General features: G+C 45.2%; 9 protein-coding genes across 9 annotated transcripts; 4 read left to right on the plus strand and 5 right to left on the minus strand.

Annotated features, from left to right (window-relative positions):
* Positions 1-172: 172 nt before the first annotated feature.
* On the minus strand, positions 173-7,626 carry BGW36DRAFT_294171 (putative polyketide synthase; the record flags this gene model as incomplete). The annotated part of the gene is made up of 5 exons (XM_046211065.1): positions 173-1,030; positions 1,108-6,104; positions 6,162-6,514; positions 6,579-7,362; positions 7,452-7,626. 5 exons carry the CDS (start codon positions 7,624-7,626, stop codon positions 173-175), a joined length of 7,167 nt encoding a protein of 2,388 aa, XP_046073450.1.
* Positions 7,627-9,463: 1,837 nt separating this feature from the next.
* On the minus strand, positions 9,464-10,753 carry BGW36DRAFT_294191 (uncharacterized protein; the record flags this gene model as incomplete). The annotated part of the gene is made up of 2 exons (XM_046211068.1): positions 9,464-10,343; positions 10,416-10,753. The coding sequence occupies 2 exons, from the start codon at positions 10,751-10,753 to the stop codon at positions 9,464-9,466; spliced, it is 1,218 nt and encodes a 405-aa protein (XP_046073451.1).
* Positions 10,754-11,266: 513 nt separating this feature from the next.
* On the plus strand, positions 11,267-13,206 carry BGW36DRAFT_406837 (putative monooxygenase; the record flags this gene model as incomplete). Its single annotated transcript, XM_046219013.1, has 4 exons — positions 11,267-11,306; positions 11,374-12,232; positions 12,298-12,925; positions 12,981-13,206. 4 exons carry the CDS (start codon positions 11,267-11,269, stop codon positions 13,146-13,148), a joined length of 1,695 nt encoding a protein of 564 aa, XP_046073452.1. The 3' UTR covers positions 13,149-13,206.
* A 326-nt stretch (positions 13,207-13,532) lies between these two features.
* BGW36DRAFT_460792 (putative chloride channel protein 3, 4) lies at positions 13,533-15,982 on the minus strand. Its single transcript, XM_046222110.1, has 8 exons — positions 15,575-15,982; positions 15,391-15,516; positions 15,282-15,320; positions 15,059-15,219; positions 14,666-15,003; positions 14,551-14,602; positions 13,688-14,488; positions 13,533-13,632 (listed from the first exon to the last, which is right to left on the minus strand). Exons 1-8 carry the CDS (start codon positions 15,750-15,752, stop codon positions 13,579-13,581), a joined length of 1,749 nt encoding a protein of 582 aa, XP_046073453.1. The 5' UTR covers positions 15,753-15,982; the 3' UTR covers positions 13,533-13,578.
* Positions 15,983-16,502: 520 nt separating this feature from the next.
* On the plus strand, positions 16,503-18,596 carry BGW36DRAFT_396608 (putative efflux pump antibiotic resistance protein; the record flags this gene model as incomplete). Its single annotated transcript, XM_046218192.1, has 7 exons — positions 16,503-16,646; positions 16,702-16,764; positions 16,862-16,965; positions 17,028-17,156; positions 17,240-17,414; positions 17,476-18,483; positions 18,567-18,596. 7 exons carry the CDS (start codon positions 16,503-16,505, stop codon positions 18,594-18,596), a joined length of 1,653 nt encoding a protein of 550 aa, XP_046073454.1.
* Positions 18,597-19,361: 765 nt separating this feature from the next.
* On the minus strand, positions 19,362-19,692 carry BGW36DRAFT_293697 (uncharacterized protein; the record flags this gene model as incomplete). Its single annotated transcript, XM_046211023.1, has 2 exons — positions 19,362-19,519; positions 19,587-19,692. Coding segments are annotated over 2 exons (264 nt in total), but the record flags the coding sequence as incomplete, so codon positions are not given.
* A 140-nt stretch (positions 19,693-19,832) lies between these two features.
* Positions 19,833-20,531, minus strand: BGW36DRAFT_449101 (uncharacterized protein). Its single transcript, XM_046221774.1, has 3 exons — positions 20,132-20,531; positions 20,031-20,065; positions 19,833-19,970 (listed from the first exon to the last, which is right to left on the minus strand). The coding sequence occupies exon 1, from the start codon at positions 20,335-20,337 to the stop codon at positions 20,170-20,172; it is 168 nt and encodes a 55-aa protein (XP_046073456.1). The 5' UTR covers positions 20,338-20,531; the 3' UTR covers positions 19,833-19,970; positions 20,031-20,065; positions 20,132-20,169.
* A 183-nt stretch (positions 20,532-20,714) lies between these two features.
* On the plus strand, positions 20,715-21,858 carry BGW36DRAFT_406841 (uncharacterized protein; the record flags this gene model as incomplete). The annotated part of the gene is made up of 5 exons (XM_046219014.1): positions 20,715-21,076; positions 21,139-21,260; positions 21,312-21,372; positions 21,441-21,575; positions 21,641-21,858. Exons 1-5 carry the CDS (start codon positions 20,881-20,883, stop codon positions 21,856-21,858), a joined length of 732 nt encoding a protein of 243 aa, XP_046073457.1. The 5' UTR covers positions 20,715-20,880.
* Positions 21,859-22,555: 697 nt separating this feature from the next.
* BGW36DRAFT_449109 (putative LaeA-like methyltransferase) lies at positions 22,556-23,711 on the plus strand (the record flags this gene model as incomplete). Its single annotated transcript, XM_046221775.1, has 4 exons — positions 22,556-22,714; positions 22,785-22,895; positions 22,944-23,215; positions 23,272-23,711. The coding sequence occupies exons 1-4, from the start codon at positions 22,656-22,658 to the stop codon at positions 23,709-23,711; spliced, it is 882 nt and encodes a 293-aa protein (XP_046073458.1). The 5' UTR covers positions 22,556-22,655.
* Positions 23,712-24,195: the final 484 nt, after the last annotated feature.

The raw sequence follows: 24,195 nt of genomic DNA on the forward strand, positions 1-24,195 counted from the left end.
TTTTTGTGCTCTTCGTTTATTTATATCTAATGCTAATGAAACTCTCATCCGTGCGGTGTTCATTTCTGATTTCGGTTTGAATAATTAACAAAACAATAAAAACAAGATTCCTCTGTATAAAATCGGCGTCAATCAAAATCTAGCAATTTGTTTTGTTTCTGCTTGTAACAAATCAATTAGCCACAATACCGTGCTTTGCACAAACTTGTTTAGCAAACTTGGTAATAGTAAGGCTTGGTGCAACAAGTTGCTGGAAGGGGATATCCAATTCGTATTCCTTAAATATCCAATTTCTCAAAGTGGAGCCAATCATACTATCCAGTCCGTAATCACCAATTGCCTTTGTGTCCGGCTCAAAATCATCGAGATCGACGAGCAACATGCGAGACAACTTATCAGTAAAGTGAGCCCCAATCGCCGCCACAGCTTCAGTCGGACTAGACAAGGCCTTGATGGCATTGACAATGCTCTCTGCAGAACTTGAAGTATTCCCTGCTCCAACCGAGCTTATAGTACTAATAAGATGCGAAAACCGGACGTCGTCCTTCCAAAAGATATCCGTAGCACCGCTTTCTGTTCCTGCCTTGTGTAGTTCTAGCGGATCTAGTCCTGCAATAACATGGTCCGCTCTATTATTTTGTTCTTGCAAGGAGGACACCGGACCAACCGCAGCTTCAAAGGTTTCAAGCAGGGCCTCTTCCTCAATACCGTACATACCTTTGCTCTTGAGCGACTCTTCAATCTGGAAGTTTTCTGCAACAACACCAACACCGAGAACCATCGGAAGGATGGCGGAGGTTGCAGCGATGCCTAGGCTTCTGCGATGGTGAGCTAAGGCGTCAAGATAGGCATTTGCTGCAGCATAATTGGCTTGCCCAGGTGTTCCAAGAGTGCCTGACACAGAGCTGGTCATAACAAAGAAGTCCAGTTCTTTACCAGCTAGGGCTTCATGAAGGTTTCTCGCCCCGTTCACTTTGGGATTCGTGCATGTTTTCCAGTCGTTGTACGACATGTTGGAGAAAATACCATCCTAATTTAACGTGAACATATCGGTTAACTGAAAGATTTCAATAGAGAAATAGAAAATAATTGAAGGAATAAACTCACTCGAAGAACCATGGCAGCTTGGAAAACACCTCGAATAGGGTTACTGGCAGGAACGCCGACAATAGCGCGATCCACGTCTTTCCGAATAGTTGCATCACCACGAACAACCTGGACAATGGCGCCGGCGGCTTTGATGTCCTTGACTAGGTGAGCTGCTTGTGGAGCATCTGCGCCAGAACGTGACAGGAAAGTGAAGCGGCGAGCGCCGTGTTTCATCATCCAGCTCGTTAGACTGCGGCCAAGGCCACCGAGACAACCAACGAGGAGATAGGTGGCATTCTCGTTGAATTTCAATTTTGGACGGGGAGCGATGATATTCAAAGTATTGTCGCATGGTTTATAGACTACAATGGTCTTTCGAGAAGAAAGGGTGTCGGAAAAGGAGGATATAGCATCATCTAACTCAGTAATATGCTTGACTACTACCGACTGAGGTGGATAGATGGCTCCTTGATGGAAAAGCGAAAGAACCTGACCAGAAACCTCGGACAGGATGGCAGGCTTGTAGCGGTAAAGATCTAACATATCAAACGAAAGATAGCTGGCACCTCGATGTAGAGGGGCAGTGTCCATAGTGGTGCGTTTAACAAAGCTCTTGCGGCCAGAGTCAATAAACCGACCAAACGGCGAAATGAACCTCCAGGCCTCATGGGCCACGTCTTGGTTGGAAAACCCAGAGCTAAAAACAATATCTGCCCCTGCTTTGCCGGTCGCATGTTTCATTTGTACAGTTACGGGTGCAATCCAGGGCTTAATTATGTTCTTGTCAGAAAGGCCAAAGACAGACTTGATCGTGTCGATTTCCTTTTCATTCTGAACAGCAACAAATGGTACACCTTGCATAATTTGTGCTATTTGGATAGCAGCAGCCCCGGCAAGACTAGTCCCATCAAGAATAAGAACCGTCTCATTAGCCAGGAGGTTACCAAGAGCTTTGAGACCGTACAGCGCGGAACCATGGCTCATTAGTAGACTGACAGCGTCGTTCATATTATCACTCGAATCTAGCTTCTGCACGAGGCTGGATGAGACGCGCTGGAAAGTAGCAAACTTGTCAAAGCTAAACCCAACCACACGATTGCCTAGAGACAACCCTTTGACCTTAGAGCCAAGCTTGGTGACCACGCCGCCAATCTCATGACTGAACGTCGTCGGGTAGTCTGTACCACCGATGACTAGCGTACCCTCCTTGGTAATTCCTGTGGCTAGGACTTGGATTTCAACATCATCATCGGCTAGAGCCTGCCCCTCCCGTTCATCAGCTTCAAATATGATCTTTCCTGAATCGACCTTGCCAACCAAATGTGCTGTGGGGTCATAATGAGTTGGCTCAGCCTCTTTCGCATTTGAAGCGTACAGGAAATTTAATTCCTCGTTGGAAACCATGCGACTAATGTAAAGGAGACCATTAGACACACAATACTCGGACTCCCTGGTTGTTGCCTTGTTTCCGTGTTGAATCTCGGCCACTTGGGCGACTAATTCCCCAATGGCTGAAAGAGGAGTAGTAGTAATGTCAAAATCTAGGGTAGTAATTCTAATAGACGCCTGTTCCGAGCTAATTGACCGGACCAATCCAGCGGTCATTGCGTATTCGGGATGGAGTCCCTTGAGTAGCCCACCGGGAGTAACCCATAAAAGGGTAGAAGCATTGTTGGTAATGTTCTGAAGAGAACTAAACTCGTTTTGGGTCATGGTGTCCACAAAAGGACCTTCCAGGTCGACAAGGAGCACGACATTAGCCCCTTTCATATTGACGACCTTTTCCACTGGGGACGCCACAGCACTCCATCCGTTTGTCTCCAAAGCACTTTTCACTTTGGCAAATAACTCACCCTGTATTTTACGGTAGACAAGGTGTACGAGCCTCGTAGTCCCATTCGCGTGATAACCATTTGTGGTCTCTTTTAGTGCCGTGGATATTGCAACCGATGGTTGGGCATTCGGTCCAAGGACAACATCAAAGGCCGTCAACTGTGCTCCATGGATATTGGCTAGAGGTAGCCTGCCCTCAAGATTCCAGAAGACACGGCCATGTGGTGCAAGAAGCTTGCGAACTGCCTGTGTGGTAACAGAGGACTCCATCAGCCTCCTTGGGGCTATTACTAAGTCGTATGACTCTATCGTGATACCCTGGTCATCCAATGGCTCGCTAATATCTAGAACAAGTGCCTGTGCATGCTTGTAGGTCTCAGAAATTTTAGATATTTCAGAAATCTCTTCGTGACTGACTCCAGTGCCTGTATAGTTGATGCCACCACACTTGGAGAGAACTTCCGCCATTTGAGTAGCACCGATATCGATCATTTTGAGGGCGGGGTTCTTGTGAAATGCTAAATCAATTGCAGAAAAGATGTCAATGGACGTCGTACTAGAGGTATTCTTGATGGTATCGATATCGAGCTTCCATTCCACTTTTTGGTAGGGTTGTGAGTCAATTGCCAGCTCGGCGCCTTGTGGAACTGCCGCTTCATAGTAGGTTGTTCGCATGTTGGTAATTTCCATCAACAATTCTCCGTCACTGGCTGCCAACTGAGAGCTACTAACTAGTGATCGTAGACCCCGTTGGTCGGTCCAAGATAACGCTTTGGCGGATCTGTCCTGTACTTGCATTTCCGTTGGTGGGAAGATGGCAACTTCATCAACCCCGATGGGGATAGCACCGCATTTCATATCCGCGACACGTCCAGCAAAGATGGAAACAATGATCAGTTGTAAGCAGGAATCAACAATACCTGGGTGGATGATGTGTCGGGATTCGCCGGGCATAATGCCACACTTTTGTCGAACCTCAGTGTCGCATGCAGCAATGTAGGTGGTGCCATCGGTCCTAATATTCTCCATGTCTTGGAATGTCGGGCCGTAGTCAAAGCCAACTTTGCGTAGAGCGTGGTTCCATGACTTACCACTCGCACGATGAGGGAGGTGTGGAGCTTGGCGTGGTTTCTGGCTGCGATCACGGACATTGATACCGATGAGGCCTGTAATATGATCTTTACGCTGTCCTTCCAAGGGGAAAGACGATGCACTAAAAGACCACCAGCCAGTTCTATTGTCTTTTTCGGAGTGAATAGCTGGGCACATAGTGAAGATAACTTCGATTCCGTCGTCATCATCTGGGGTCACTAGCGCAGCCTTGATTGATACATCGCGCAATACGTAACTTGTGATGGGTACCGGGGAGCTGCTAATTTCATTTATTTGTGTGATGGCTTCCATGGCCATGGAAAAGTATCCTGCCGCTGGAAAAACAGCCTCACCTCCAAGAGAGTGGCTCCTCAACCAGGGGACGTCTTTCATGCGGAGGACATTCCGCCAGATCATTTCACCCACTCCAGGAAGGCGCGCACCAAGAATATCATGCCGCATGTGTGTTGGATTACGATGTTCCTTGCTATGACGAGGTTCCGCCCAGAGCTCCTTGTTGTACTGCCACTGGTAGGTTGGAAGGTCGACAATTAGCGATCCTTTGGTGATCTGGATCTTACCGCTGGGAAGAGACTCCTCAATTGAAGTGGCCCGGCTGATATCAAAGGGATAGTCTCTGAGAAACAGTTCGCCAGCGAGCTTTAAGAGCTGAGAAGCGCAGTCCTCGCCTCGGAGCAAGGTAGGTAAGTAGTTCAGCCTTTCTAACTTGCATTCAGCTTTGATCTGCTTGATTGGACCCGAAAGTGCAGAATGAGGGCCAATTTCTACTAGCATATCAACCTTATCAAACTCGGGGCTGTTCGCAATTGTTTGTACCGCCTGGTTGAATAATACCGGGCTACGTAGGTTGGCGCTCCAATACGTCTCATCGATAACCGTATTGGAAGAAATCATTCTGTTGGTGACGGAGGAGACCATCTTAGCAGAGGTCTGAATCGGCTCATCCAAAGCGGCATAACGACGTCCATTACGTAGCAATCCTTCGTAAACAGCTGCGACAGTCTCCATGTGGTGAGAATGATATGCTTTGCCGCCTGTCTTGACAATACGAGAAAAAATGCTTTCAGCATCAAGTCGTGTTTTCACGAGTTCTAAGGCTGGAGAATCGCCACTGAGTGTCACACTCAAGGGTGAGTTGTGACAGGCGATTACCACGCGCTCTCTGAGGTCCGAAATGTATGGAGAGACGTCCTTCGCTCCAAGACCGACAGCCAACATGGCACCGTCAGTATTGACATCACGAACCACCTTGCCACGATAGTAAGCTGCGATAATGGCTTCGCTTGCCGAAATCATCCCTGCGGCGTATGCTGCCGCGATTTCACCGGAAGAGTGGCCAACAGTGACAAGGGGTTTAATTCCCCAAAGTGAAAGCAACTGGACGAGAGAAACTTGAATTGCAGTGCAAAGAGGCTGCGAAAATTCTGCTTCATTGATCCGAGAGCTGCTAGCGTCTTGCAAAAGTGTGTCCTCCAGCGTCCATTCAGGACCATCTGGTAAGTCTTCCAGAGCCCTGTCGAGCATGCGCATAGAGCGTAGAAAGCTGGGGTAATATGACATGAGTTCACTGCCCATACGAGCCCACTGGGCACCTTGTCCAGTAAAAACGAAGCCTAGAGTCGGTGTCTTCTTCTTCTCAGCAAATGAAAAATTCTTGGCTGCATTTGCTAGCTCCGAATCAAGGGTGGCGTAGCTAGCAACAACATATCCACGACTAGCAAGGCGCGATCGGCGGTTAGATAGTGTGTAAGACAAGTCTAAAAGATTGTACTGTGAAGTGACATCGCTAAATGCTTTGATATTGGCATCGAGTGTTGGTCTATCGTGAGCTGAGAAAGGGAGGAGGAAATATCGGTTTCGATTGAATGCACCGCGTGGTGGTTTCACGATGCTTGAGCCGCTCACATGAGTTGCGCCGCGAGGCAAAAAAGAATTTGCTGATTCCACAATGACATGGCCATTCGTACCACCATATCCAAACGAGTTGACACTAACGCGCCGAACTGGGAGGTGGGCTGGAAACGGAGTAGGCTCTCTAACTACATCGACTTTCCAGTTCTTCCAGTCAACTGTTGAAACACCCCAGCCATTAGCCATTGTTGTTTATTTTTAAGATAAGTGCTTACTCTTGGGGTTCTTGTTTACAACTCCTCGCGTTGGAGGGATGATTCCCTTTTCAACAGCCAAAATGGCTTTAATCACAGCCGACAAACCAGATGCAGCTTCGGAATGGCCAATGTTTGTTTTGACAGCGCCAATGGCCAGCGGAGGCTCGTCTATGGACCGGTCTGCATTCATTGCATTTGCTACTGCATGAACCTCGAGAGGATCACCGATTGGAGTACCTGTTCCATGGCACTCAAAATATGCTGTTAGCTTGGGATCCAGATTTCCTCCCCGGCTGTATGCCGCACGAATAACAGCCTCCTGGCCTGCTAGGTTGGGATGCGTAATTCCAACACCTGGTACCTTTCCATTTCTGTTTGGAAGTTAGAAAATACTTTTTTTCATTTCCCTCTTTAGGTGAAAAGTGGGTTACTCACGAATTGACGGCACTTGAACGAAGAACACCTCGAATTGGATCTCCATCCCGAACTGCATCGCTGAGACGCTTTAGATAAATAGCCCCAACACCGTCAGCCCGACCATATCCGTCTGCCGTTTCATCGAATGTATGGCATGTTGATGTTGGAGAAAGAACACCAAGTTTGGCTGTGTTCATGTGTTGATCCACAGTCAGGACAAGGTTGACACCACCGACAATAGCTGCCTCAGCTTCGTTGTTACGCAATGCATTGCAGGCATTATGCATTGCGTAAACCGAACTAGAACAGGCAGTATTCACTACGATTGATGGACCATTGAGATCAAACACGTGGCTAATGCGGTTGCTGATAAGTCCCGGATCTACACCGGTCGCAGCATAAGAGTGTCGGAAATCTGGCTCTTTGAAGGACATCTGTTGGTAATCGCTAGTGAAGCTACCGATAAAGACAGCAGTCCTTGAACCTCGGATTGTGTCCATAGTCACACCCCCAGATTCAAAAGTTTCATATACGACTTCCAAGAGCTTTCGTTGCTGGGGGTCCATCCACATAGCTTCGATTGGTGAGATACCAAAGAGAACTGGATCAATTTCCTGGAGACTGCTATTCAGGAAATAGCCGCCTAGAACGTTAAAGCTTCCCGGGCGCTCATTATTCTCGTGAAAATGAGCGTCTATATTGAACCGAGAGGCAGGCATTTTGGGAGTTTGGCCGGTTCTTTTGTTGATCATCAAATCCCAGAACTGAGAAGGAGAGCTAATGTCACCAGGTAGACGGCATCCTAAGTCATTCTAGTTTTAGTTTCACATTCAACATAGCATAACAGATAAGAAAAGTAGAGTAAAAATGATTTAGATGTGTCAGACTTACCCATGCCAACCACTGCAATCGGCTCAAGCTGTTCATTCAATGGCTTCTCGGAATATCCAGGGAAGTTAACGGCTGGATAGTCCATTGGGTCAATAATCTCCGACTCTGATGAACTGCCATCGAACTGATCCCAGATAGGGACTGAGAGGCGACTGTTGCTCGTAATGAGAGGCATCTTTTATTCAGCCTTAATATTGCGATTGTGAGTCCAGGGGAGAGGTAGAGTAGACAAAAATTTGTGCTAAATGTCGTTCTAGCTTTGACTAGGTTTAGATAGCCTTTGTCCCATACGAAATTGAAAGTGATATATCCAGACTCATTAGATAGGCTGGAGTTTCTGAGGCGTTTATCAAACAGCCAAGGATTTCAAATATTTAGAAGCAATTTAGGCCCCGTTCAGTGTAGTGGTCAAGAACTGAATCAGAAAAAGAGGATCAAGCTGTCTGTTTAACCATAAACCGATCCCTGACAACATCAATTGATCATTCAGATATTCATTTGTTTTGGCCTTTAGGGCACATCTTAGGTTCTATCATCATAATTTAACAACCAATAGTGTAAAGCCGTACGTTGGCGTTAGGGCTTAGGTCTACGGTTGTCTAACTGCCATCTAGCAAGTGGCGTTTCGGACGAGCGGCTCGGTTTTCCGTGTCCGTCGGTTAAAAGTAATCAATAATCAATAGCAATTAAGATGCAAAGGCGGAATTTCCTCATCCGTTGCCACTTTACTGTCTTAATCTCATCGATCAATGATAACACGTCGTCCCGATGTCAGCACGGGGATATGCGGGACTGGGCGAAATGGGGCGACAAGCATCTGGAACATGGTTGATCTACAATGTTCCATCTGACCTATTATCTAGTTCTTTTAAGATAGCCGTCAATGAAACCCTAACTTTCGGTAGCTATAACAAGTTGAACTCTTTACTGGCTCAGATAACGGCGCCTACTTCGGCCGAGATAACATTAGGATGGTTATTATGCTAAGTCATATAGAAGAAGACTGGTTCCCCTGAATTTTGGTAGAAGACTCGACGGCAGACGACAGGACATTCCATCTCATACACATAGGCTGCGGTATTGACTAGAGGCTCCTGTTATATTTGGGTCGTATCAAATTTTGGGGATATTCTGTTGTGAAAGATGTCACTCACATACATGCATAGACATGATTGTGTACGCGATTAGAGTACATATGTAATATTGGTTTGCCTTGTATGGAAAGAAGGACTCTAGCATCGCTCTCAATGAAAGAGTGCCGAATGATCAAATAAACAAGGAAAACAATGCATCCCAACCCCCTAGAAAGTAAGACCACACACACACACACTTTTTCTTTAGCTCTGAACCCAGTTTTTCGTTTTTATTATTCTGTTCAGTTGTGTTAATTAGACGCAAATCGGCAAAAACTGCATCGATTAATGGGATAAGATCTCGCCCTTCAGATTGACTTTCAAACCTATACCGCCGTCGGTGCACTATTTTACCTGGTGTATATGATATATTTTCAAATGGTGGGTGGCTCATGTAAATGTTGATGGCTATAGGGCAACGCTGTAGATGTGTTTGATGTCAATTCATATCTCACCACGCAATTCCAGTCATGACTTTGCCCAAATTGTTTTATACTAGCATTTGGTATTAATAAAATCAACATAGTTTTTTCTGAGTATTCCCTTTTTACAAAGAAGAGACCTTTTTGCATAACCTGGCTAAGATACAGAACTGTAAATTGTCAATTGATATATCAACATTAAAGCTTTTCGTACGCATTATTTTAGTTAAAATATATACTAGATTGAATATCAAAAACCAACTAAGATAAATCATTTTATTGTTAGAGAAAGATTCCCTTCAGATAGAGCTGAGGGTAAAATAACACATTAATTGATAATATCGAGATTTGAGGGATTTATTATCCAAGTCGTGCTAACTAGGTAGCATATCATCATTTTCGCCACCTATATATCCGTCATCTATAATAATTTTGTTATTCTCAGGGAGTGAAGTAATCAGTCACGCTTAACAATGGACCGACCTTCAGGTTCAACGAGGCTAGCCCCAGAAAAAAGACGCTTCTCATATTGCCACAGAGCCAGACTAACAACTGTGCTTGGTCCTAATAGGATAGTAAAAACCAGTAGAGCGATAACGCTTGAGAGAGATTTTCCAATCGGGAGAAATACAAGGAGCCGGACAAAAGAACCAGGTGTCGCTTTCCACCTGACCTGCTTGGTAGTAGTTGAAAGCTCTGGCTCAAGCAAAAGATATGAATAGATAATGGCTGTCAAACAGATAATGAGCCAGTCATACTGCAAGAACAAAATTGCTGCTTGTGTGAGACGTTGGGGCGAGTCGCGGTCCACGCCGATCGGGTTAGGCACAAAGACACGAAATATTGTCACAGAAGAATCGGAGGAGAGAAGTGCGGTGAAGCTGCATACTAGATGTACGACTGCAGAATAAACCGCAAAGAAGAGCTGAGTGGTCTGAATATAGATATTGCTTCTTCGTTTTCGTTCACTGTCCAACTGTGTACTTGTATGTTCTATGCCTGTTCTTGAACGGTCGCTAAGGCTCGCTTTAGTCATTCGATCGATTAGTGATAAACAGAATGAAAATGTATATTGCGCCGCTATCCAGACGAGTGGTGCAAATTGAAATACGGCGATAGTATTTTGATGCTGATCGGCGGAGTACCTTCCGCTCGTGGGAGATAGAATCATCATGCAAAAGGGAATCGATGAGACTAGCATAGCTGGTATCAAGGATTTTGCATGGTAAATTGAGATACCAAGTTCTTTTACTGGGGTTTGAATATGGATCAGAGAATAGAGCGGAAGGACAATGCCAGCCCCAGCAATATTCCATAAAACGCCGAAAACCCCAGGCCTATATTTGAAAACGAAGCGTCAATCTTTGTTTCTTTCAACTTGACCAGTTTAATGGGATTTTAGAACCTACAAACTCAAATACCACGGTTTTTTTCCGTTCCGAACGCTCTCGATTACCATCCAGCCCAGCGCGACGTGGAGGGTCGCGCCTAAGTCCGTCAACATCAGCCTAGGTCCCAGGTATGAGCCGTTGGCTAAGGCATAAAAAAATGCAACCAGGATTGAAAGGAGGTTATCAAAAAACGGTATCCCAGAATACGTCGTTTTCAGCGGTGTGCCATCTGGAAGGACATTGTTCTCTATCGCCTGGGAGATATCGTCGAGAGTACCGTTCAAGAGCATGGGCAACCATAACAAGGGAAGGCTAATCGCGCTCAGAGCGATAAAAAGGGAGTGAATAGCTCGCATTTTAGCTACTGCTGAATAAACTCTCTTTCTGTTCTCCTAGAAATTGTATAGGACGGTTGAATAGAGATAAAACAGTAGCAACGTTTTGGGCGATAGAAAGATATTCAGAGAAAGAGCACCCATTCTGTTTGATCACAGTGAAAAATAGTTCCTATGCTCCATCTGACTTCTTTGTCACGTTTTGGAGTACATTAGAACTCAGTGTTATGCATGTTCAAGACCGGGATTCAGGTCCGTAGGTGCATGGTGCATGAAGAACACTTTGTCCGCTCCGTCGCACCGAGCCGTATATCATTAACAGGGGGCGGGGACTCGGCTGCTCTCCCTCCGATTCGTCCCATATCGCCATCTGACGCTATTTACATACATTTGGCATAATCTTAAGGCACTTTGGTACTGGCAGCTAGAGCTGTTCAGACTGGCTGGTATTTGTATTAATCGCGGTCAGCATCCAGCTAGTGGATGAAGATTTTTTTCCTGTCCCAGATCATGTACTGTAGTCTCGTTGATGCCATGGATGAAGAAAGCTTTGACGTTATTATTGTAGGCGCTGGTAAAAATCCTTCTCGGTTTTAATTCACGCATAAACGCAAATGGCGCTGACTCCTGATATAATATAGGTTGGTACGGGCTCATCGCTGCAGCGACGTACTTGCAGCTAGCCCCTGACGTCAATCTCGTTATAGTTGATAACAGTGCCTCAATCGGTGGTGTTTGGAGCAAGGAAAAGATATATCCCAACCTTTTCGCACAGGTTGGCCATGGCCTGTTTGAGTATTCTTTTTACCGCATGAAAAAGGAAGGGCTCACACCGGACCGATATATCTCCGGTCAGACTATTCATGATTACCTGAATGGCTTCGCACGCGATTATGACCTAGTTCGTCGAATACGGCTTAATGTACAAGTTACCAAGCTTGACCATTTGGATGGGTCTGGATGGCGTCTTTATTGTCATGACGGCAAAACAATTCGCGGAGACAAAGTAATATACGCCTCCGGTGTGTCTTCGGATCCATACACTCCAACCATCCCTAATAAGAACTTTACGAAACCGGTAATTCATTCCTCCCAAATACCATCCTCTCTTGAGGCCCTCCAAGGGCCCGAAACGCGACGCGCGACAGTTGTTGGCGCAGCGAAGTCTTCATACGACACTGTATTCTTGTTGTTAGAAGCGGGCAAAAGTGTCGACTGGATTATCCGCGAAGAAGGCGCTGGTCCACTGGCAATCATGCCTCCTCGTCTTCTTGGCGTTCTCAACACTGTTGATGTTATGGCTACTCGAGCTCTGGCTGCTTTCAGCCCAGCTATTTGCAACACCCATGGCCTGTGGTACCAATTTCTGCATCGGACCAGAGTTGGGCGAGCCATGACCAAGTTCTTCTGGCGAAATGTCACCCGTGCTGCAGAGCATCATGCTGGGTACTCAAAAAATGCGAACGCAGCCAAGCTGAGACCAGAGCCACATGGATACGGGTAAGTTTTGAAATTTTATTAGAGGGATGATCTTAATCAGCTCACCAGTCCTCTCTGTGTTCTAGCATATTCTGGTGCAATGCCGGACTGGGACTTGCCAGTGTACCAAATTTTTGGAAGGTTTTCCATGCAGGCGATTGCACTGTTCACCGCACTGAGATCGCTGAATTATCTGACGAGAAATTTATCACCCTTGCGAACGGCGTCAAGATTGAGAGCGATTACCTTATTCTCTGCACAGGCTGGACTGCTAACCTAAGTAGCTTCGACGAGCCACTCCGAGAAAAGATCGGCCTGCCCTCGCAGGCTGACTTCAGCAAGGCGTGGCAAAAGTTGGACATAATAGGGGAAGAGAATGTCAATAAATTATTACCAATGCTGAGGAACCCTCCAGACACAATGCGACGCACCTCTGAACGGCGTCCCTGGCGGCTGTACAGGCGTCTGATCTCTCCTAATCTGGCTGCTCAAGGCGACCGGTCGATTTTCTTTCCAGGGCAGATTCATTCCGTATACACACCGCTGGTAGCCGAACTGCAAGCCCTGTGGGGAATTGCCTTTATGCTAGGCTTGATCGACGTCCCCGAAAAAGACGACATGAAAGTCGAGATTGCCACCTGGAATGCGTGGACCCGAAAGCGATACTTGGAACAGGGACGAAAACATGCCTATTCTATCTATGACTATCTTGCCGTAAGTATTTGTGAACAGACCGAGGAAAAGAATTTGTCTAACTTACAAAATGCAGTACATTGATACCCTCTGCCAGGACCTTGGTATCAACACGCGCCGTAAGAGCAATCCAATATCCGAGATGTTTACCCCATATCGGCCGTCTGATTATGACGGGTTGATTAAAGAGTTCTTGCAGGCGCAAAGACAAAGGAGCTCGTTAAAGGATAGTTACCACGACTAGGTAATTACAATACCTTGACATTGAGGTCCAGGGTGAAGCTTCAAATGCTCTGTTAGGCCCTATATAACCCATACAAGTGTTTATAAAGCTATACATTGTCAGTTCTGGGAGATAGATATAAGAGAATGGTTATTAATTTATTTTTGTTCCTGTCGAACTGTACATGATTGATGTTTCTGTTTCACCAAGTGGAAGAGAAAATAACCAATAAGTCTCGCTGCTTGTTGCCCAAAAAAAGGGCAATGTGTGTGAGTGCTGGTGGCTTCATAACATTTACCTGAGAATTCATTTAGATCAAATATCAGATATCTAGAAGTTCCTTTTATTCCGAGGTATTCTACTTTTGAAAATGAGAGCTGAGGTAGGAAGAGCTTTAGAATTAATGCAACATTCTATAAGGGAAAAGAGCCGGAACCAGACGACGACGTCCTTATCTAATCTTTTGTTCTAGCAAGGGATATCCGTTTACCGATGCGACGACATCCTGTACACAATTTCGATTAGTGTTTATTCACTCTTACACGTGAGAGCACACTTACATAGATGCTATCCTTCTCTACCAGCTGCGCCGACCAGTTTGATAGAAAAACTACCAGCACAAAAGGACTCAAATAATCCAACCTCCCAGTAATCTCAACAAGAACCATGATCAATGTAAATGGAAGCCGAGTGACACCGCACATAACAGACCCAGCGCCAATCAATGCATAGGTACCTGGGCTGATACACGATGAGTCAAGACTTCCGGCAGCTGCAGCACATTCTGCGGCGAGGATTGGAAATCCTCTTGAGGAAAAAGTATCCACAAATACTTGAAATGCGTGCCCAATGGTCTTTCCAAAAAGGGCCCCGAGAACCATCGTAGGAACATATATTCCAGCAGGAACTTTGAGCCCAAATGTGAGCACGGTAAGAAGAGCTTTAATGAGGAAGGCTATTATCAAGGAACGCATGTGTGATGGAATCTCATCCAATGAAGGACAATTATCATGGAGAAGCTGATTCGTGTGAAACTGTTGACACGGAGTTGTTAGTTTTGCCAACGTTTCTGCAACGCTCAATTTGGTATATCTATTCGAGAAGGTTAGCATGCCAGTGAGCACGGCTAGAAGGGCTGTTTCGAAAACCGGATTCCGGGCCAAAATGGAGACTTTTCGGATAATCAGAAGTCGGGAACGAGCAGCCTTAACGAATAAACCGCCCAGCACACCTCCACCCAGACCGATGCCTGTATAAACTGGTATTTCAAATGTTTTCCACTCAATCATGCTGTGGACGTGAAACATGACGATAGTTTTCGTGCCATATGGGTTCAAATACTTCAGAAAGGTCGTTGCCGTCTGTTTTCATGCGTCGGTCCTTTTGTATTTTCTGAAACCTGGGGAATGATTGAGGCACTTACTACGCAACAAAAGAGGGTGGGGATCAACTGTCTTGGTGTAAATCCGAAAGGCCTTTTTGCCGACGTAGAAACAATTAACATCTAGGTTTCGTCATTTGGGTTAATGCCAACTCACGATAGTTCTTCAATGACGAATATTGTACCCGAAATAGGTGCACCAAATGCAACAGATAAGCCCGCTGCTGCACCTGCTTTGTACAACAGTTCGCGCTGCGAGCGGCTCGTGTTGAATAGCTCGCCAACGACAGCCCCAATACCAGCTGCAATGTGTACATAGGGGCCCTCCTTTCCCAGGCAGAGACCGGAAGAAGCACTCAATATGATTCCGATTATCTTGCATATGATAGTAGAGAAATCAAAGTAACCCCGTAGTCGAAGACCTTGGGAACGAACTTTTAGTTCTGCCACACCACTGCCAGCGACAGGATAGAGTATTGCAGGTTTTGTTTCGATCTGAATGTAATTATTGGTCTAGTTTTTAAATCAGGAAATATAAGGCTATACATACACCGGTATTCTCATAACGCCGTGACAAAGTGACGATGGCCGAAGTAATTGCCAGCATAGTGCCAAGCAATGCCCAAAGCCCCCAATTCAACAAGGTGTGACCACGAGAGCCAGATATTCGAAAAACGTCAGACCATTGCAGCCACGACTGACATTCCGAACCTATTAGGTGAATTCAGCATCGAAGTTCCGACATTTTTTGTCTTAATAGGAGGCCCACGTACTGTCGGCGCAGCATCTTTGACGGTTTAACAGTATATTCTCTATAATAAAATGTCGGGTTTTGCGTTAGAAAGACAAACAGAAGATATAAAGTATAAACGATATACCTACTGTGGCAGTATCCGTCTTTGAGATCAAAGAGTAAAGGATCAGTAACCGCAATAACATATCCCATTACACCGATAAGCAAAGCGGTAACGAGAAGCAACGGCCATATTTCAAAACCTGCGACTTCCTCTGTTCGGTTCCGTCAATTCCCATAAACTTCCTCTATCATAAGTTGACTTAACCATACCCGGGGATGAATCACAGTTATCAAAGTCGAGGATCCCATTCATCAGAATACGGTCATCTCGAGGGAAGCTCTCCAGGCAATTATCATCGCCAAGGGTGCCGTAATTACTGTAATTGGCTGATGCGCTTAAGTGTGACTGGCTCGATAAGCCTGCCAATTTAGGGCGTGGAGATTGCATCGTATGAGTGCCAATGAACCAAAAGGGTTATTAAGGTTTGAGTGCCTTTTGGCATATCCAACAATAGCATGGAATTTAGAGATTCCCGGGTTTCTCCATTGCATAAAGTAAGCTGTCGTTTGTTAGTTTTGTGATTATTGTAACCCTAACCTTACGGAATTGCTATTTTCTTCTCTTTTATCCATCACAATTTCACATCATCAACAGAATCTCTCGACCGGGCTATTGACTCCGATGGTCAGCGATAGCAGACGCGCAAAAAGGAGACATCACTAGGGCCTTGTCCGTATTCCAAGCCGATTGGTGACAATCACCTCGGGTCAAAGAAAAAGGCGCCTCCTGTTGACTGATTGGGGCCCATTACAGGGATCGGAGAAGGCGGTCCGTGGTTGCATGACCACGGCCTGTCACATACATTGCCAAGCCTGGCATGCTTAACTCTTCGCTTGTAAAAGAACGAGATATTGAGTAGCTAGTCTTACGCCCGTAAGTTGTGAGTCATTCATTGGCTCCAATAAAAATAATTATTAATCAGATGCAAACATAATGCTTGCTCGATGAGCGCTGATCCCTTCCCTGTGAAGCAGTGGTGTAGTCATCTACATTGTTTGCACATCTTGCTAGATGGTATTTCAGTTCTATTTTTCAATTCAAGTAACATGCAAATAACAAGGAAATCCCGCCTCGCTTTCTCGGGTTTGCATGTCTGTTTTGCTTCATCCTTTTCAATACATTCAAAAATTCGCCGAAATGACGTCCACCAGCTCTGAAGCAGTCCATGATACAGAGGCCATTCCAGCAGTAGAGGCGCTAACTAATGGCGAAAAGAGTGGCATCCCAGCAGCTCCAGTTGAAAGCAAAGAGTTATCCCCACGGAATGTCCACGGTATTAGTGTATGAGTCGATTTCTTTTTGTGGGTGTCTGTTCAAATGCTAATCCAGCGATTAGTGGGTGATTGCTGTTTCTGCTATTCTTTCATCAACATTCCTATTCGCGCTAGATAATACTGTGGTAGGTGGAAGTTTTCTTCCCGGTTATTTTTAAATACTTTTTCAATTTTATGTTGATTATTATTCTTCATATACCCACTAAATGAATTTTTGCGTAGGTCGCTGACGTTCAACCCGCAATTCTGAATACATTTGGACAAATTGAAGACCTGCCATGGTTGGGTGTCGCCTTTGCTCTTGGTGGTATCGCAATCCTTCCTTGGTAACCCGACCTTTCCAATTGCCGATTGAAAGTCTTATGATCTGAAACTTACACTGTTGCAGGGGCAAAGCATACACGATCTTCAACATCAAGTGGGTGTACATCACCACCGTGGTTCTCTTTGAAGCCGGAAGTGCACTATGCGGGGGAGCCCCAAATATGAATGCTTTAATTGTTGGTCGAGCGCTTGCGTAAGTAGAAGGGTGGCTATGGCCAAGCCAAGTGAATACAACTGGCTTCTGAATGGAAATGTTGGGCTTACATGCTTTGATAGTGGCCTTGGAGGGTCCGGCATGTATTCCGGATGCTTGACATACTTGTCGGTTACCACAAGCACTCGCGAGCGACCTCTGTATATGGCTCTAGTGCTTCTAGCCTGGGGTGTGGGCACGGTCCTGGGACCCGTTATTGGTGGTGCTTTCGCTGATAGTAGCGCAACGTGGCGATGGGTAAGTAGCTTTAATTTTTGATTAAGCAAAATTATTTTGTCGGATCTAACATTAGTCATAGTCTTTCTATATCAACCTGGTCATTGGTGCTATATTTTCACCTGCCTATTTTTTAACGTTGCCGAACATCGACTTTGGGGCGAATCTGTCTCTTTCCCAAAAGCTAGTCCGAATAGATTGGATTGGTATTGTCGTTTTCTTCGCTGGTGCTACCTGTTTAACCATGGCCATTAGTTTTGGAGGTACTACATATGCCTGGAACTCCGGGTCCGAGATCGCTTTTTGGGTTGTTTCTGGGGTCTTGTTAATTGTCATGGTGTTGATAACCATACGGCCCATTTTGGTGTCGAAGGCAGATCGCCTGTATCCGGGTCACTTTGTGCGCCAACCGGAACTTGTCAACTTGCAGATCCAACTTTTCCTCGTCACAGGTGTCATGATGGGAACTGCTTACTATATCCCCTTATACTTCCAGTTCGCCAGAGAGGACTCGGCATTGAGGGCGGCTGTTCGCCTGTTACCCTTCATCGCAATGGCTGTCTGCTTTTGTGTAGTAAGCGGAGCACTGATGCCTAAACTTGGCTACTATATGCCCTGGTACACCTGGGGTAGTGCCTTGGTGCTGATCGGTTCAGCACTGATGTATACAGTCGATGCAAACACATCGCCATCCCATGTATATGGATACACCGTTCTTCTCGGAATCGGAGCCGGATCTTATCTACAGGCAGGGTATGCCATTGTCCAGATGCTAGTTCCGCCAGAGGAGGTCGGCAATGCAGTCGGATTTATGAGCGTCTCTCAAGATCTAGGCATTGTTTTCATCCTCGCCGTGGCCGGCACCGTCTATCAAAACCTGGCGTTGAAACGGCTCACCCCTCTTCTCGCTGATCTATCAGCCGCTGATGTGAGCCAGGTAATTGCCGGCACCAGCAATTCCGTCTTCAAGTCCCTCGATCCTAGTCTTCAGTCAAAGGTCGTGAACGAGATTACGAAATCCATGAGTGCAGTTTGGGCAGTTTTAATTGGTGTTGGAGCTTTGTGTTTCATTCTCTCCCTTTTCTTGAAAGTAGGTTTAACCTTTTCATTTCACGAGATTTCTATTTCTCTTCCCTTAGGCAAGTACGTGCACTAACACCCGATCTTTTACAGCGACAAAGAGCCTGGCCAAAAACCGCCTAGGACCAAGCCTGACGTCAACTTCGTTATTATTATCTGACTACATGTGAAGCAGACCTGATATAATCAAACTTGTGGCATCCATATCCTGGTCTATATATGTACATCTATGTAACTTTCTGACCTAATTGCATTTTATTGGGGCTATTTTGCCTGGGCGTTTGTTAGCTTCAAATTATCCGTTTGCTTTTCTGTTGAAGCTATTCTAGAGAAAATCCTTCTATTTGAGCACCTAAAAATGGCAGTATTGAGAGGAATTAGTTTTCTGCAAAGAAAATTACTCCAGTTTATATCAATCCTTTCTCTTCAGTGGTTGATATCCCAAACAATAAAGGTGTGGTACTAGAATTCTAGGCTGTCTAATACTTCTATTAATGGAGATAACATAACGGCCATTATACTTTTATACCCTCCAAATACTTCTCCTTCTAGCAATATTTGTGTAATTATTGTACAATTTGGGCTCGGTACGCATTTGTTTAAATGTATGGGACAGTAATATCTTGGGTTTCAGGTTCTGAAACAGATTTTTCTGTATTGGACATCCACCGATATGGACCGATATCGCATATGACTACAGGTGGTCTACATTCAGGCACTTTTCAAAAGAGCTTCTGGATATATGTCAAGCTTGGATTACTGCCAAGTAGCTTAATATAATAGCCTCAAAATAACTATGAGAGAAAAGTATATTGGTCAAAGGCTTAAAGCGCGAGAGCTTGGGACCATATTAATACACTCTCCTGCCAATATTCACGTCGAGACCATCTAGTTCATGTCGCAACTTGGAATGACCTCAGAGATACGCGACTCGACCGTGATGGAAAAGGGGTTCTGGGTAACGATAAAGCGACCATTTCCTACAAAGGTCTTGTTCTCTAGGTGCTTGTACTTGGGGTTACCGGTCTCGAAGGTATGGACGGTGGCTGTTTTGTTCCTGTTAGTCTTTTGCCCTTTTATTTATGACACGAAAATCTTAAAAGATATACTCACAGGAGATACCAAACGGGAATGTCTTTGCGTTGGGGTCTTGCTCGAACATGTCCAGAACAGGCTTGCTAGCTCTGGCAACACCAGTGTAGCCGCAGTTGAGAATCTGTTCATATTTTCGTTAGATATTTCTATTTATGATCCCTTATGCAGTTATCATGTTGACTGTGTCTTACAACTCCGTCATTGGTCCTGCAAGCATGAGAGCGATTAGTAAATATTCACTCCATCAATCTACGACAGTACTCACCTAGCCAGTAGCTTCAGCTGAGGGCGAGCGTGTCCATTATCAGGGTCAAATAGAAGCCAGTCAGACCCATACTCGACATTGGCCTCGACTGGGTGGTCGTACCCCTCAGCGGTTGTAAGGGTACCAGAGCCAGTTTCCTAGAAAGTCGGATTAGGTAAAGGGCACCAAACCAGGAGAAGACAAATAAGAATACACACCCAGTGGATGAGATTGCTTCCACCAACGATTGTTCCTGCCAGGAAAATAAATTAACTTTGGTTCGCTTTCACTTTCGCCGTCTATCCAGATTTCTACTCACCGACAGGTCTTCCGGTCGTGACGTTAATCTAAGGCATATTAATTATCCACCCCCTCACGAAGAGTTATAAAAAGCCAGAAGAGTAGCTCGCGTTGTAAACTAACCTTGAGGATATAGGCAGGCTTCAATCTTGGGTAACCTGAAAGGTTCTTGATTTCACGTTCCGTCGACAAGGGCGAGAGATTGGTAAAAACTGGTGCGGCCATTTTCGTCAAAGGATACTTCTGTGTTAATCAAATCTGAATATTTTTTCTTCTTTGTTTGTGCCTGTGAGTAAAAACACTATGAGAAAGGATGGGTTTTTAAAGGAAGAATTAACCTCGTCTTATAGACGCGCAATTAAAACTTTCGTTCGCTAGCAACACTTTCCCCATTTCCCTCCATCTTGTGTCTATGCGACAATATTCTCCCGGTGTTGACTGTTACAAAGCAAAGGAAATTTGAAATGAAAGAGAAAGTCGAAGCGGGGATCCGGAGCGAAAAATAGACCAGGGATCGGAGCGGACGGCCGACACGGAGAGGATATCGTGATTAGGGCTCGCTTCATGCAAGGACGGACCTTCTCGCCGACCAACGCATTTTCCAACAATAAAAAAAAGAAGAGAAAAGAATAACGAATATTTTTTTGAACTCTTACATGTTTTCTTGAACCATTTTATCTCAACCTCTTTACAGTTATTCTTTCATCGCCGCTCCGTCTTGCCTTCTTTTCCAACACGATCTCTGCAACACCCATACCGGGCAGCACAATGATTTCCCGTCGATTCCTTTCTTCAATTACTACAGCCCTCTTTGTCAGTGCATTTGGTGCGCCTGTGGACACATCCGATTGTGCTGTGAACAAAGATGCATGTTCCTGTCCCTCAGACACGACATTTTACGAATGCACTACCACTGCTGTGATTGGTGCCGCATTGGAGGATGTCCAGGCCCTCACGGGTGATTGTATGTAAACTTTTGAGAAATTTCATATCATTAAATCCCCGCTAAGCGGTGCTGAAAATTAGTCTTCCATACCGAATGGATGGGTCTTGCACCCGAAAGCACCAATGGCGAGGATAATGTGCTCGGTTCTACTCGAACATTGACCGTTCCAACGCAAAAGGGCACATACCAGTTCACTGAAGAGGTACTCTTTTTTCGTTTGGTGAGAAGAAACATTATTAACTAATGAGAACAGCTTATCACACTCGATCGTAAAGGCGATGGCTCGTATACTCTGATGTTCAAGCAACAAAATGGTTAGTATAACTACTACATTTCTTCCAATAGGCAAATATCAAACTTTGCACTCATACTTGGCAAATAGTTCCTGTTCGATACGATAAACAACATGGACCTGGATCGTTCTCAGGATTCTGGGTCACTCGCAGTTCTCACTATGGCGGTCCGTATCGCACAAAAATGGTCTGGAATGTATACGCCTGTTTAACTGGAACCGTGGGTACGTGTATCCAACCCATAGATGAAGGCCTTTTGTGTTCAAAACTAAATCAATATCGCTTGCAGGATTTCCCGAATTCCACCGGTTAGCACTCAACAACGCAACGGCGACGCTTCAAATGCTTGGAAAGATCAAGGGCGTTAGCGAGCCTCCGCACTCGGATTGCCAACCCTCGGGAGATTTCATGCAAACTTCTGATTCGTTTTACATTTATGACGAGTCAGCGGAGATACACCAAGGGCTGCGAATCCAGGTTGATTTTAAGAAACAAATAAATGGCTAATAGTACTCACGGTGTTGCGTGGGGGTTTTTCCATAGTTATTTTTTTCCTCGAGAGAGCGTTCGAATGTTGTTATCAATACTTAGCCATATATGTAGCTCCTTTTAACATGAGTTGGGTTTCTTCTGGGGAGCTATACATGGACATACGTTTCTTAATTAAGCTAATCAGTCAATAAGTAAGTCTTTTCAATTGGTTAAGTGAAGATATTCAAGCTCACCCCGCGGCAACCCAAACACAGGGCCCTCCTAATTAGGTCGCTTTACCTAACAAATTCCAATAACGCGCGTTCCATAAAATCTTACAACGGTTCTATTGGTTTCTGGCATCTTTGTATGCATTTTACCATAAGATAACCTATAAATGAATATTCATCTTTTACTCGTTTTTTAAATAATCATAACAGTTCAGTTGAATGCTGTCAGATCTGGGCGCTAATTCTTGCCCTAACTAACATCTAAATGCTTACTATCCGTATTCTATAGATTCCCCTAAAAATATATTAAATTAAAACAGAAATACTTTAACCAATTAACAAGGCTTATATATTCGATACATTGACCAAATTAGGAAAGGAGAGGTGTAGGAAGGCTCAGGTGGCATGCATGGAACATTTCCCCACTTTATGCATTCCTTTCTTCATATCAACCTCGGACAACAGTCCCGTCTCTCCGTGCCGTTATAGACATAAATATTAACTGAAGGCTCTGTTCCAGTTGCTCTACAAAGAGAAGACTAGCTACTGAACTTTTAAATAATTGAAAAATTGAATAATTGTGCTGGATAAAATACCAACATCATGCCTGCCATCACTGACGAAATTTATATCCTTGATCGGAATATAATAGAATCTGCGAGGTGGGGATGATCCTGCGAGACTGATGTATATCAGCAGCATAAAAGAGACGTTAACATGTATGATGGACAGACTCGACGAACAACATGCTTTTTTCGTGGACGTGATTGGAGGAAATCTCATTCACCCTTCAATTACGCAAGATAACCTTTTCGCTATTGCAGATATTGCAACTGGCACCGGGTAGGTTTCCACTAACACCAAAAAGGGAAAATAGCTAATGTGTGTAAGTGCCTGGCTGCGAGACGTGTCTCAACTGCTTCCTACAAAACAGCCAACCCAAGATAGTCCTCAGCGCTATTACCATGGATTCGATATTTCATCGGCCCAGTTTCCCGAAAAACCATTTCAATCCAACATGGAATTCTCGGTGCATGACATCCTACAACCGTTTCCCCAAGAGCACGTGGGCCGATACGACTTTGTGAATGTGCGCTTCTTGCTTGGTGCCATTAAGGAAGCTGACTACATGAAGGCAGTTATCAACGCCACATCCCTTCTCAGTTGGTCTTCTTGCTTTCCTTCAATGAGTGGCAAAACACTAATATAAACAATTTAGAGCCAAAGGGGTATTTACAGTGGGCCGAGCTTGACGCGGATCTTTTCTCTCAGAACAAGCCCGAAGAGTTCCCGCGCTTTAGCGAAATCGTCCGCTTGGTTTTTGCTCTGGATCAAAATGGACTGTGCAGTCATGCGTCTGACGCCGTCTACTATGCGGCACTTTTCTCTTCGGGCCTCACCAGCATCACTAAGCATGTTTACAGTTCATTGGATAACCCAAAGCTGGATGACAAAGCCCGTGTCTGGTGTGTCAATGGTTTTGGCGCCCTTCTGCCTGGCGGTCTGGTCCGATCGAAGACCTTGGCGGCGACAAGTAGCCCAGAGGAGGTCAACGAGATGACCGAACATCTATTACAGGAGGTGAAAGAGTTATTTGCACGTGGAGTAGTGCCAGATGGACATTTTGCCGTTGTTGTGGGCCAAAAAGGGCCGGCATAATTGGTCTAGATTAGAATTAGATCATAGAAGGTTACATGTTTATTGATACATTATTCGTATTGTTAGCCAATAATAATACTTCTTCTTTGCTACGCAACCCTGCCACCCCCCTTGTGTTGGATGCCAGCCTCAGTATTATGCTTACCGACAGTTTCCATTTTCAGCAAGTCTGTATGCAACCAACAAGCAGACACGGACTTGGCGAGATAAGAAACGGGACGGCATGTTGGTAAGCATCAGTATTAATACTACGCCAATATTACATGATGCATTTAACTGTGCACTAGCCTAGCAGGTCGCACTGACACTTCCTCGCCTCCATCGATGCAGCAGCGGGGAGGAGCGGGTGGGTCGGGGAGCCTAAATTAGGGCCCTCCGCCTCCGGGTCTCCCCCGTACTATACTCGCGAGTCAGCTGGTGGGACGGAGTGGAATCCTTGGCCATAACACAGCACAATATGGGTAGCTCCATGCAGAAGCTCTCT

The sequence above is a fragment of the Talaromyces proteolyticus genome, assembly GCF_021365285.1.
Source record: "Talaromyces proteolyticus strain PMI_201 chromosome Unknown BGW36scaffold_5, whole genome shotgun sequence".
NCBI classification, from domain to species: domain Eukaryota; kingdom Fungi; phylum Ascomycota; class Eurotiomycetes; order Eurotiales; family Trichocomaceae; genus Talaromyces; species Talaromyces proteolyticus.

Excerpts from the sequence above, each read along its gene's own strand:
- BGW36DRAFT_460792 (XM_046222110.1), bottom strand. The coding sequence starts at position 15,752 with ATGCAATCTCCACGCCCTAAATTGGCAGGCTTATCGAGCCAGTCACAC. Across the intron at positions 15,517-15,574 it reads TAACTGTGATTCATCCCCGG|AGGAAGTCGCAGGTTTTGAA; the intron begins GTATGGTTAAGT and ends GGAACCGAACAG. Across the intron at positions 15,321-15,390 it reads CAAAGACGGATACTGCCACA|AGAATATACTGTTAAACCGT; the intron begins GTAGGTATATCG and ends ATTTTATTATAG.
- BGW36DRAFT_449101 (XM_046221774.1), bottom strand. The coding sequence starts at position 20,337 with ATGGCCGCACCAGTTTTTACCAATCTCTCGCCCTTGTCGACGGAACGT.